Genomic DNA, 12,238 nt, shown 5'->3' with positions numbered 1-12,238 from the left:
ATGGATCAGAGAGGGTTCCCCAGAGAGAGTGTCATTTGAAGGAAAATTTCTGAGCATGGGCACTGGAGTCAAGGGAACGTGGGGTCAAATCTCAGCTCTGTAATTTCCTTGCCGTGTGACGTTGGGCAAACGACCTCCGCTCCCTGAGCCTCATCTTATAAAATGAAGCATCTCTCGTTCCTTCCCTGTGTTGTTGATGGAATTACCCTAAAGGAGAAACTATGGGGGCGCCTGGGTGGCGCAGTCGGTTAAGCGTCCGACTTCAGCCAGGTCATGATCTCGCGGTCCGTGAGTTCGAGCCCCGCGTCAGGCTCTGGGCTGATGGCTCAGAGCCTGGAGCCTGTTTCCGATTCTGTGTCTCCCTCTCTCTCTGCCCCTCCCCCGTTCATGCTCTGTCTCTCTCTGTCCCAAAAATAAATAAACGTTGAAAAATAAATTAAAAAAAAAGGAGAAACTATGTGTAAGATGCTGTCCTGGAGTAAAGACTCTATATCCAGGTGCCACTACTATGTGACTTAAAAGATGTGAGCAGGCGAGATTCTCCAGGGGCCCTTCCCGATAGAACTTTCTGCAGTGGTGGAAGGGTTGTATATCTGCACGACCCGATATGGTAGCCACCAGCGATACGTGGCTATCGAAGCTAATGCAACTGAGAAACTAAATGTTGCATTTGAATTCATTTGAATTTGAGTAAGATTGGGCAGCACAGATCCAAAGGGCATTCTGGGCAACGGCAGCAGCTTGGGGAAACGGCCCAGAAGCATGAATTAATCCAGCTCAGAGGATCCGTGTGAGTTTCCTGTGGCTGCCAATTAAGAAGTAACCACAAATGTAGTGACTTAAAACAATGCAAATTTATTCTGTAAGTTTTGGGGGTCGGAAGTCTCAAATCAAGGTGTCGGTAAGCCCCTTCTGGGGCCGCATTCTGTCTCCAGTCGCTCACATCTGCTTCTGTTGTTACATCTGCCACTGACTCTGACTGATAAGGACCCTTGTGATTCCCTTGGGCCCATGCAGATCATCTAAGATAGTCTCCCCACCCCCAAGATCCTTAATCACATCTGCAAAGTTCCCTTTGCCACGGTAGGTCACATAGTCACAGGCTCAGGGGATTAGGATGTGGACCTCATTAGGGGCCATTATTCTGTCTGCTACAAGAATATACTAGAATATAAACGTGTCCAGTAGTGGAGAGAAGCCTCAAATACCAAGCTAAGGAGCGAGGACGTAGGCTTTCCTTCAAAATACACCTGTAATCTGTCACCTTCTCACTACCTCTGCTCTTACCCTGACTCGAGTCACCATCACTTTTTGCTCAGACTATTGCAGTAGTCTCTTTGCTGTTGCAATGGCTCCTCGTGTCCCTTCCCCCCACCCCCATAGACTCATCTCCACCAGCAACTAGAAGGACCCTATTAAAATCTAAGTCAGATCAAGACCTCTTTGGGCTCAGAAAAGGGTCACCTGATGTAGATTAGAAAAAAAAAAAAAAATTACAGGGATGCCTAGGTGGCCCAGTCGGTCGAGGATCTGGCTCTTGGTTTCGGCTCAGGTCATGATCTCATGGCTTGTGAGTTCGAGCCCCATGTCGGGCTCTGTGCTGACAGCTCAGAGCTTGGAGCCTGCTTTGGATTCTGTGTCCCTCTCTTGCTCTGCCCCTCCTTCACTCATTCTCTCTCTCTCTCTCTCTCTCTCTCTCAAGAATAAATAAAATATTAAAATAAAAAAATTTTTAAACCTTTTCCTTGTTATTTACCTGAAACTCAAATTTACTGGGTCTTGTGTATTTTAACTGATAAGAGTAGCTCAGAACACCCCCATGGATCTCCAGACACTTGCTATGGCCTGAGAGGCTTTCAAATCTGGCCCCCCACCATCTCTCTCCCTTTCTCACCCCGCTTTCCCTCTTGCTCCCTCCACACTGGCCCTTTCACTCTTCCTGGAATATGCCAAGCACATTGTGCCTCAGGGCCTTTGTACTTGCTGAGCCCCGTGTTTAACATACTTTAAGCATGACCTCTCCCTCCCTTCCTCGGGTCTTGGCTAAAATATCACCTTACCCGATGAGCCTTGCCTGACTGATCTATATCCCTGCCTCACTCAGCCCTTTTCGTCCCCTTTAGATTTCTTAACACTTATCACCACTTGATGTATTCCATATTCACTTTTCCATTGCTTTCTGTTGGTCTTCGTCCACGAGAATATCGTCTTGCTTTCTGTCAGTCTTCGTCCACTAGAATGCCAGCTCCCCGAGGGGAGGGGTCTGTGTCTGTTTTGGTCACTGCCACTTCCTCAGTGCCTATAATAGGGCCTTACACACAGCAGGTGCATAACGAATGGATGTTGAATGGATAGAGAAATCAGTGATGATATCATTGAGCCCCTGGATCCAGCCGTGCCTGAAGCCAGTTTTGCGAAATCGGACATTAGAACACAAACCAGTTTCCTTCTAGCCTACACCTCCATCTCCGACACGAGGTCGCGGCTGGTGGATTTCTTGCTGACCACGCTTTCATCCTTGCTCTGCGACTCCTTCAGGGCCCAGTGACACGCGGCCGGCAGTGACCTGCGCAGTTGCGTCCTCCCGAAATACAGGAAGAGCATGGGGTTGAGGCAGCTGTGAGCCAGAGCCAGGCCGGTGACCAGGGGTTCGGCCCGCAGGGCCCGGGCCAGGAGCGCGGAGTGCGGGGCGGCCACGGCGAGCACCAGCCCCAGCACGTGGTAGGGGGCCCAGCACACAAAGAAGCCCACCACGACAGCCGTGCCCAGTGGCCAGCGGCGTCGGGCCGCGCGGCACAGGAGGGCACCGTGGCAGCCGGCCACGACCGCCAGGGGGCCCAGGAAGCCGAAGACGAAGCGGGTGGCGGTCACGGTGTTCTCGACCGCGGCGGACCCACCATAGTCCAGTACACATTCCAGGCGTTGAGGGAAATGCTCCTGGTGCAGCCGGCGATAGATGGCCGAAGGCACGGTGAGCAACAGGGCCACCGTCCAGGCGACCGCGCGGGCTGCCTGCACCCTACGAGCCCGCCCCGCGGCGGCCCCCCAGCCGGGCCTGAGGGCCAGCAGGCAGAGGTCCGCGCTGAGAGCGGCCAGGAGGAGCACGCTGGCGTACATAGACAGCAGGATGGCCGAGGACAGGGCCCGACAGCCCACCGCCCCGTACGGCCAGTGGCCCCCGCGGGCGAGGGGCACCGCCAGCATGGGGAGCGACAAACAGCAGAGCAGATCCGCCACGGCCAGGTGGAGGAACCAGCTGGCACCGACCCGGTGGCGGGCCTCTTTCCCGGACACCCAGGCCACCACGGCATTGCCCGGCACGCCCAGCAGGAAGACCGCCCCGTAGAGCAGGAACGGGGCGGCGCCCAGCGGGTCGCTGGAGACGCAGGTGCCGTCCATGCAGTCCACGGGGAGGTCCGGAATCCCGTCGTAATCCCGATACTCGTAGCTGACCGACGTGTTCTCCATCCAGGCCCCAGACACCTGAACCGGGGAGAAAGGCGTGGAAAGTGAGGAGGAAACCCCCACCCCCCCCCCGGGTCCCCGGAATCCTAGGGGGTGGGAGCCCCATTAGCGGCTTGGAGACTAGACGCTGTGACGGCCTCCGAACCGCAGCGCGTTCGGGTCCTGCCACTAGCTGGGGAGCGACTTGGACTTCGAGGACGATGCCACGTCAGCACGCCCGCCCCCCACCCCCTCCCCCCCCCCGTTGGAATCCTGGAATTCCAGAACTAGCTCCAGAGCATGCGGGAATTCTAGAATGTCCCAGTGTTACAGCCCAGGCTTCTTAACATTTGGGAATTCCGGAACGCTACAGTGTCACGACATGATCACGATCGGGGCGCCTGGGTGGCCTAGGGGGTGCAGCGACAGACTCTTGATCTCAGCTCAGGTCGTGATCTCATGGTTCGTGAGTTCGAGCCCAGCGTGGGGCTGCCTGCGGACAGCTGGGAGCCTGGAGCCTGCTTCGGATTCTGTGTCTCCCTCTCTTTCTCTCTCTCCGCCCCTCCCCCGCTCGTGCTCTGCCTCTGTCTCTCAAAAATAAATAAACATTAAAAAAATATTTTTAGGGGCGCCTGGGTGGCGCAGTCGGTTAAGCGTCTGACTTCAGCCAGGTCACGATCTCGCGGTCCGTGAGTTCGAGCCCCGCGTCGGGCTCTGGGCTGATGGCTCAGAGCCTGGAGCCTGTTTCCGATTCTGTGTCTCCCTCTCTCTCTGCCCCTCCCCCGTTCATGCTCTGTCTCTCTCTGTCCCAAAAATAAATAAACGTTGAAAAAAAAAATTAAAAAAAAAAAAAAAAAGTTAAAATGATTTAAAAAAAAAAAAAAATATATTTTTATATAAAAAAATGATCGTGATAAAACAATTTTTGGAATCCCCAAATATTATATTAGAACCCTAGCCAATTACTATTTGGAATTTCCAGAGCAGCGCTGTGTGTTCATGGAAATGTCCTCTATGGGGGCACCTGGGGGGGCCCTGTCAGTTGAGTGTCCGACATCAGCTCAGGTCATGATCTCGCGGTTCGTGGGTTCAAGCCCCTCATCAGGTTCTGTGCTGACAGCTCAGAGCCTGGAGCCTGCTTCAGATTCGGTGTCTCCCTCTCTCTCTGCCCTTCCCCCACTCATGCTCTGTCTCTCTGTCTCAAAAATAAATAAAATTTTTTAAAAATGTGTCTTATTTATTTTTTGAGGGAGAGAGGAAGCAGGGGAGGGGCAGAGAGAGAGGGGGACAGAGGATCCAAAGTGGGCTCCGCGCTGACAGCAGTGAGCCCGACGCGGGGCTCGAACTCACAAACGGCGAGACTGTGACCTGAGCCAAAGTCAGACGCTCAACCGACTGAGCCACCCAGGCGCCCCCTACTAAGAGCAATTTTGTAGAGTCATGATAGTGTCAGGAAAACAGGAAAAATAAAATCTCGAATTCTCCGTTAGGAGATTCATTCATTCATTCATTCATTCATTCAAGTTAGCACCTGAGTACCCTGTCTGTTCCAGGCACTGAATACACAACGGGGTGACATTCTAGGTGGATGGAGGCAGACGAGGAAGGAAGTCACACAAGGAATAAAGAAGCAAAATACAGTATCTTAGAAAGTGATAAATGCTATGGCAAAAAAAAAAAAAAAAAGAAAAATCACACAGGGAATTTTAAATAAGTGGTCAAAGACGGCCTCCCTGAGAAGGTGACGTTTGAACAAAGCCATAAAGGAGGCGAGAGGGATGAGCCGTGTGGGGATCTGAGAGAAGAGAGTTCCAGGCAGAGGGAACAGCCAGTGCAAAGGCCCTGTGGTGAGAACATGGCCGGTCACGTTCAAGGAACAGTGAATCATTCGATCCCTATAACAACCCTCTGATTCTAACACTGTTATTGCACCCCTTCTGAAGATGAGAAAACAGGCACAGAGAAATAACCTCCCTAAGACCATCCAGCTAAGCAAGTAACAGAGCCGAGTTTTGAACTGGGTTGGCCCCACCCCAGACCTCCGGGCCCTAGAATATATTCACCCCGAAATCTTAGATTCAGAAGGCAGGACAGCCCGTGGCCCGGAGCAGACCCGGGCTCTGTAACTGAGTTTCAGTTGGTTCTCTCTCGGTTTCCTCATCTGAGAAATGAGTCACGGAGGTGGACCTACCTCATCGGTTTGGGGCGGAGGGGAAGGAGGCCTTGAGGAGTTGGTGTGTGTAAATCACGTGGCACAGACAAAGGGCTCAGGTAGACCGTAGACGATCCCGCATAATGTCAGACCTGACCCTGTGGCTGTCTGCTGAGTCTTCGTGGGCTGGCTGGCCCTACCCAGAGCCCTATCTGGCATTGACACAACAGGAAGAGCAGAGGGGAAGTTGGGACAACTTCTGCCCCCTCCACCCCGCCAACTAGCTGCCAACTAGCTGCTAAGAGACCTGGCCACTTTGTGTGTGTGTGTGTGTGTGTGTGTGTGTGTGTGTGTGTGCAGGCTTTAAAAATTCAGGTGCGCCTGGGTGGCTCAGTCGGTTAAGCATCCGACCTCGGCTCAGGTCATGATCTCGCGGTTCGTGAGTTCGAGCCCCGCGTCGGGCTCTGTGCTGACAGCTCAGAGCCTGGAACCTGTTTCAGATTCTGTGTCTCCCTCTCTCTCTCTGACCCTCCCCTGTTCATGCTCTGTCTCTCTCTCTGTCTCAAAAGTAAATAAACGTTAAAAAAATTAAAAAAAGAAAAAAGAAAAAAAAACGAGCAGAAGAATTATCTGGGGGGGTTAGTGACTGGGGGAACGGGAGGGCACTTTGGGACCAGGGTTGGGCTATTTCTTTTTTTTATTTTTAATATTTATGTATGTTGAGGGGCGTCTGGGTAGCTCAGTCGGTGAAGCGTCCGACTCTTGGTGTCGGCTCAGGTCACGATCTTGCGTTTTCGTGAGTTCGAGCCCCGTATCGGGCTCTGTGCTGACCGCGCGAAACCTGCTTGGGATTCTCTGTCTCCTTCTCCCTCTGCCGCTTTCCCGCTCACGTTGTCTCTGTCTCTCTCCAAATAAATAAATAAACCTTAAAAAAAAATTTTTTTAAATTTTGAGAGCGGGGAGAGGCAGAGAGAGAGAGAGGGGGAGAGAGAGAATCTTAAGCAGGCTTCACGCTCGGCAAGGAGCCCAACGCGGGGCTCGATCTCACAAACGGGGAGATCACCGCCTGAGCCGAGATCGAGTCTGACGCTCAACAGACTGAGCCACCCAGGCGCCCCTGGACTGTGCTATTTCTTAAATTTTTTTTTTTTAATTTTTTTTTTCAACGTTTATTTATTTTTGGGACAGAGAGAGACAGAGCATGAATGGGGGAGGGGCAGAGAGAGAGGGAGACACAGAATCAGAAACAGGCTCCAGGCTCTGAGCCATCAGCCCAGAGCCCGACAGGGGGCTCGAACTCACGGACCGCGAGATCGTGACCTGGCTGAAGTCGGACGCTCAACCGACTGAGCCACCCAGGCGCCCCTGGACTGTGCTATTTCTTAAATTTTTTTTTTTAACGTTTATTTATTTTTGAGACAGAGACAGAGCATGAACGGGGGAGGGTCAGTGAGAGGGAGACACAGCATCCGAAACAGGCTCCAGGCTCTGAGCTGTCAGCACAGAGCCCAACGCGGGGCTCGAACTCACAGACCTCGAGATCATGAGCTGAGCCGGAGTCGGCCGCTTAACCGACTGAGCCACCCAGGCGCCCCGTGGATCGTGCTATTTCTTGACCGGGGTGCTCACTGCCTGTGCAAGCTCGGCTCGTGGGGATACGCTGAGTTTCCTGGTTCTGACGTGCCCACTTTTGTGTGTGTGTATGTTACACATGAAAATAAAGTCAAAGTCTTAAGAAGTGGGATGACTGAGTCGAAGGGCTAGGTCACGGGACGCGTTGCCATTTGCTGGGGTCTCCAGAAACTGCCCGAGATCCTGGAGGTTGAAGACTGACCTCCACCTGGGTGGGAGGGCTACGTGGGTCCTTTGCCCCAAGCTTTTCTGCCTGGCTGCCCGCGTAAATTCCAAGGGTCTGGAATCGCAACGGAATGGTGAGAGGGTTCCATCTCTCCAGTCCCAGGACTGATTCCCAGCTTCTGACAATCATTCGTCTGAAAGGCCAAGCTGGTGCGACGCCTCCCTCCCTCCCTTCCCTGCATCCTTACCGTCTCTTGTAAGAGGACCCTCATCTTGACCCAATGCCACTTGAAGCACGAGCCGGGCTCACAGCCGGGACCCGGGAGGTCTGAGGTCTCTCCGGGCGTCTGGCAGCCGGGGGGGGGAGATTCCTGGAAGCCCGTCCCCTTGGCCGAGGGCTCCCACGGGATGCCGCCGGGCACCGCCGAATCACGGGCCCCAGCAGATCTCCACAGCCAGGAAAAACAGGAGTGGCTTTGTCCTACTCCCCGGGGTGTGTTTGTCTTGTACTCTTCTCATGACTCACATATCCCAAAATTACCGGGCAGCGCATGAAGCCGGAGAGGGCTCGGGTGGGTGGAGGGCTGACCCCGTGTCACCAACCCCAGGATCAATGTCACCAGTCACCGATTCCTGGAAGCCACACCTGCGTGCGGTTTGACCTTCAAGACCTGGGGGGGCGGGATGGGGGGGTGGGAATCTGGGCCTAGACTCACTCTCCCATGGGACCCTCTGAGGTCACCCTCACCAAGCGCTCGCTGCCCTCTCCCTGCCTCCCAGCCTCCAACCGCGTGCCCAGCCCCTCTCTCTCTTCCCTCCGCAGAGCCCCAAGGGCAGATAAACACGCCTCCCGCCTTCCGTGCGCTGAGGGAGACGGCTCAGGGTCACGGTCCCCACAAAAAGCCCAAGGCCACCAAACACAGGGCCTGAGGCCTCAGAGCCGACAAAACGCAAACAAATCCTATCCCTCCTGTGAGCCTCAGTTTTCCATCTTTAGAATGGGAAGATGTTGGCCGCACGGTCCTTAACCTCCCTCCCAGCACAGCCGCAAAGGCTGAGAACGTGGGCGAGAGAACCAGAAGGACTCATATTTCAGGTCCCCTGCTGAGGAGTTTGGGAGGGGGGGAGGGGGGGTCTCCGCCTCTCTGAGCCTCAGTTTCCTCTCCTGTGCAGTGGACTTTCTGCAGAAAGCAGGAAAAAAAAAAAAAAAAAAAAAACGGTAAAGAGATTTAAAACACACATACGAATCTGACAGTGCCCGGCACGTCGGAGGTGGCTTCCCCTGTGCTAAATCCACAGCAGAAAGACTGTAACAGAAACTCTTAAAATTTACATTTTAAGAACGCAGGCTTTGGGGCGCCTGGGTGGCTCCGTCGGTTAAGCGTCCGACTTGGGCTCAGGTCATGATCTCACGGTTCGTGGGTTCAAGCCCCGCATCGGGCTCTGGGCTGACAGCTCGGAGCCTGGAGCCTGCTTCGGATTCTGCGTCTCCTTCTCTCTCTGTTCGAACACCCCTCACGCTCTGTCTCTCTCTCTCTCTCTCTCAAAAATAAGTAAACGTGACCAAAAAAAAAAAAAAAGGACGCAGGCTTAGCAAGAGGAAGTGACTCTCCGATCCCAGAGCCCCTATTCAGCAGTTTTCTGTGTTTGTACTTCTCTCTGTGTGTGCTTCAGGGGCTGAGAGGACGTATTTACAATGTTTCTTTTGCTGTTGTGTAGAGAGTAAGATCATGTTGTTAGAGGAAGTTGTTCTGAGTCAACAAACTGGATGGAACTCACTGCGCTAGTGACTTGGGGCGTCTCCCGGCCCCTCCCTGGGTGACCGCGTCTTGGCTAAACCTTGTCATGGCCCCAGACCTTCCCGAGGAGACAATTGTCCCCTCCGTCCCTGCCTTGCTCCGGGAGACCCCTTCATCTCCCACACCCTATAGGAACCCGTCCCGGTCCGAAAAGACCCGGGGACCGTCCGTCCTCAGTCTCATCCGGAGTTTACAGATTGGGCTAAAACTGCTCAAATCGTTAGATCTTCATAAAACTCAGCGCCTGAGTCTCAGGGTGCACGTTTCTCGGATTCTGGGAGGCCGAGGTTTTCCGGTGTCCCTGGCGCTGGGGGCCTGGGGGATGCTGTGGGTTGAGGACAGTGTCTCTACAGGCTGCAGAGGCCAGGGGCGAGGGATGAGGGGGTGGGGACGACAGATTTATAAAAAGTGAGGGGCCAATCAGGGGGTGGGATTCCTTTACAGCCATCCCACGAGATGCCAAGTCCCAGCCCCTCAACACAGGGAATCTAGAAGGAGAACACTTTAAAGTTTTTTTAATGTTTTTATTTATTTTTGACAGAGAGAGAGACAGAGCACGAACGGGGGAGGGTCAGAGAGAGGGAGACACAGAATCTGAAACAGGCTCCAGGCTCCGAGCCATCAGCACAGAGCCCGACGCGGGGCTCGAACTCACAGACTGCAAGATCATGACCTGAGCCGAAGTCGGACGTTTAACCGACGGAGCCCCCCAGGCACTCCAAAGGAGAACACTTTAGAAGGTTCAGTTGAGAGGGGCTCCTGGGTGACTCCGTCGGTGAAGCGTCAGACTCTTGATTTCAGCTTAGGTCATGATCTCACGGTTTGGGAGTCCGAGCCCCGCATCGAGCTCTGCCCTGGATCCTGCTTGGGATTCTCTCTCTCTCCCACTCTTTCTGCCTCTCTCTCTCTCTCTCTCTCTCAAAAATAAATAAACTTGGGGCGCCTGGGTGGCGCAGTCGATTAAGCGTCCGACTTCAGCCAGGTCACGATCTCGCGGTCCGTGGGTTCGAGCCCCGCGTCAGGCTCTGGGCTGATGGCTCGGAGCCTGGAGCCTGTTTCCGATTCTGTGTCTCCCTCTCTCTCTGCCCCTCCCCCGTTCGTGCTCTGTCTCTCTCTGTCCCAAAAATAAATAAAAAACGTTGAAAAAAAAAATTTTTTTTTAAATAAATAAATAAACTTAAAAAAAAAAAGGTGAAGTTGACATAGGAAATTGCCATGTTGTGGGTGCAAATAGGTCGCATTCCGACAAATATCTGATGAGAAAGCAGGTAAGTGGTTGCCAGGAGCTGGGGGGCAGGGAGGGGTGTCTTTTGGGGTGACGGGAATGTTCCGGAACCAGATCGTGGTGACAGCTGCACCCCACTGGGAATGTACTAAATGCCATTAATGGTGACTTTTTGCGTGACTTGTATTTTACAATTTTTTTAAATAATAAACAATAAGCCATTATACCTCCTCACCCCACAATGGGATGAAGTTTGGCAATTTCACAGGGTTCACCCGAACATCATTTTGTAGATTCACTTATTTTCTTTAAAGATTCTATTTTTTAAGTAATTTCTATCCCCAACCTGGGGCTCGAACCCGCAGGGTGAATGGCTATTTGACCCAAGGGATCTTACAGTGTTAGTCACAGACTATTTGAATCACAGGAGTGTAGAATGTCACCCTAGAACCTGGGCCCGTTAGACACATAGAGCTCCAGAAGTACAGAGCCTGGGTGGCTCAGTCGGGTAAGTGTCCGACTCTTGATTTCGGCTCAGGTCACGACCCCACGGTTCACCGGATCGAGCCCCGAGTTTGCGGTCAGCACAGAGCCTGCTCGGAATTCTCTCTCCCCCTCTCTCTCCGCCCCTCCCCCGCTCACACACAAGCGCACGCGCGCTCTCTCTCTCTGTCTCTCTCTCTCAAAACACATAAACAAACGTTTAAAAGTATAAATAACACCCAAATTAATTGTATCTGATTCTCTCTGCTTCGCTTTGCTTGCCTCTTGCCCGGCCGCTAGAAAACGGACGATTTCATGCATGGCTCGCATTGTGTTCCTATGAGACCGTGCTGATCTGGAACGGTACCTACCTGGGGGTTAGAGGTGTGGTGTTCGGGGAGGTCACACAGCACAGGTGCAGGGAGGAGGCTTTGCCCCGGGGGCCTGGGGGAGCCAGGTCTGAGGAATAGGTGGGTGGGTGTCGGGGCACTTGGTGGCGGTGGTAGGCAGGGGGCCGGGGGACGGACACAGCCAGCTCAGCCAAACCCAATCATCCACTTTCTTTCTCCCCCACTTCCTCCTCAGAACTTGTTGAGCCAGCAGATCCCCCCAAACCCCAGATGTGGCAACGGCCGGGCACTTCAGCCCACTTCCTTCTCCCCGGGCGGGGCGGCTCACCACCTCAGAGAAGCCACCTGGATCCCACGCGTTGACCTCCGAGTGTTTCCAGAAGACCATTGCGGGGCGCCAGCTCTTGGGACAACGTCTCCCTCCCAGATCAGAGTGAGGGAAAGACCTCGCCGTCTGCAGCCGACTCCCCACCCCCGGGAAAGCTGGCCGTGCTCATGATCCGAGCCCAAATCCAGAGTCCGGTGCTCAATCGACCGAACCACCCAGGTGCCGAACGGGACGATCTTTTAAAAACAGGCCGGTTGGGGCGCCTGGGTGGCTCCGAGGGTTAAGCATCTGACTTCGGCTCAGGTCATGATCTCATGGTCCGTGAGTTTGAGCCCCGCGTCGGGCTCTGTGCTGACAGCTCAGAGCCTGGAACCTGCTTCAGATTCTGTGTCTCCCCTCTGTCTGCCCCTCCGAGGCTTGCACTCTGCCTCTCGTATTGTCTCAAGGATAAATAAACATTTTTAAAAAATTAATAAAAGGAAATATGTTGGGAGCGCCTGGGTGGCTCAGTGAGTTGAGTGTCCGACTCTTGATTTGGATTCGGGTCGTGATCCCAGAGTCGTGGGATTAAGCCCCACGTGAGGCTCCACACTGAGCGTGCAACCTGCTTAAGATTCTCTCTCTCTCTCTCTCTCTCTCTCTCTCCCTGCCCCTCCTCTA

At 53.7% G+C, this 12,238-nt stretch overlaps 1 protein-coding gene across 3 annotated transcripts; it reads right to left on the bottom strand.

Moving 5' to 3' along the window:
* Positions 1-832: 832 nt before the first annotated feature.
* On the bottom strand, positions 833-11,409 carry C5AR2 (complement C5a receptor 2). 3 transcript variants are annotated; one of them, XM_086690219.1, is made up of 3 exons: positions 8,727-8,912; positions 7,642-8,574; positions 833-3,483 (listed from the first exon to the last, which is right to left on the bottom strand). In XM_086690219.1, the coding sequence occupies exons 2-3, from the start codon at positions 7,663-7,665 to the stop codon at positions 2,455-2,457; spliced, it is 1,053 nt and encodes a 350-aa protein (XP_086546345.1). In that variant the 5' UTR covers positions 7,666-8,574; positions 8,727-8,912; the 3' UTR covers positions 833-2,454. The 3 variants fall into 3 exon arrangements, with proteins under 3 accessions (XP_086546345.1, XP_086546347.1, XP_086546346.1); XM_086690221.1 differs by lacking the exons at positions 7,642-8,574; positions 8,727-8,912 and adding an exon at positions 11,272-11,409; XM_086690220.1 differs by lacking the exons at positions 7,642-8,574; positions 8,727-8,912 and adding an exon at positions 5,636-6,195.
* Positions 11,410-12,238: the final 829 nt, after the last annotated feature.

Source organism: Puma concolor, chromosome E2 (assembly GCF_028749965.1).
Source record: "Puma concolor isolate L17-30 chromosome E2, mPumCon1.1.hap2, whole genome shotgun sequence".
NCBI lineage: Eukaryota > Metazoa > Chordata > Mammalia > Carnivora > Felidae > Puma > Puma concolor.
This window is presented reverse-complemented; position numbering and strand designations above follow the sequence as displayed.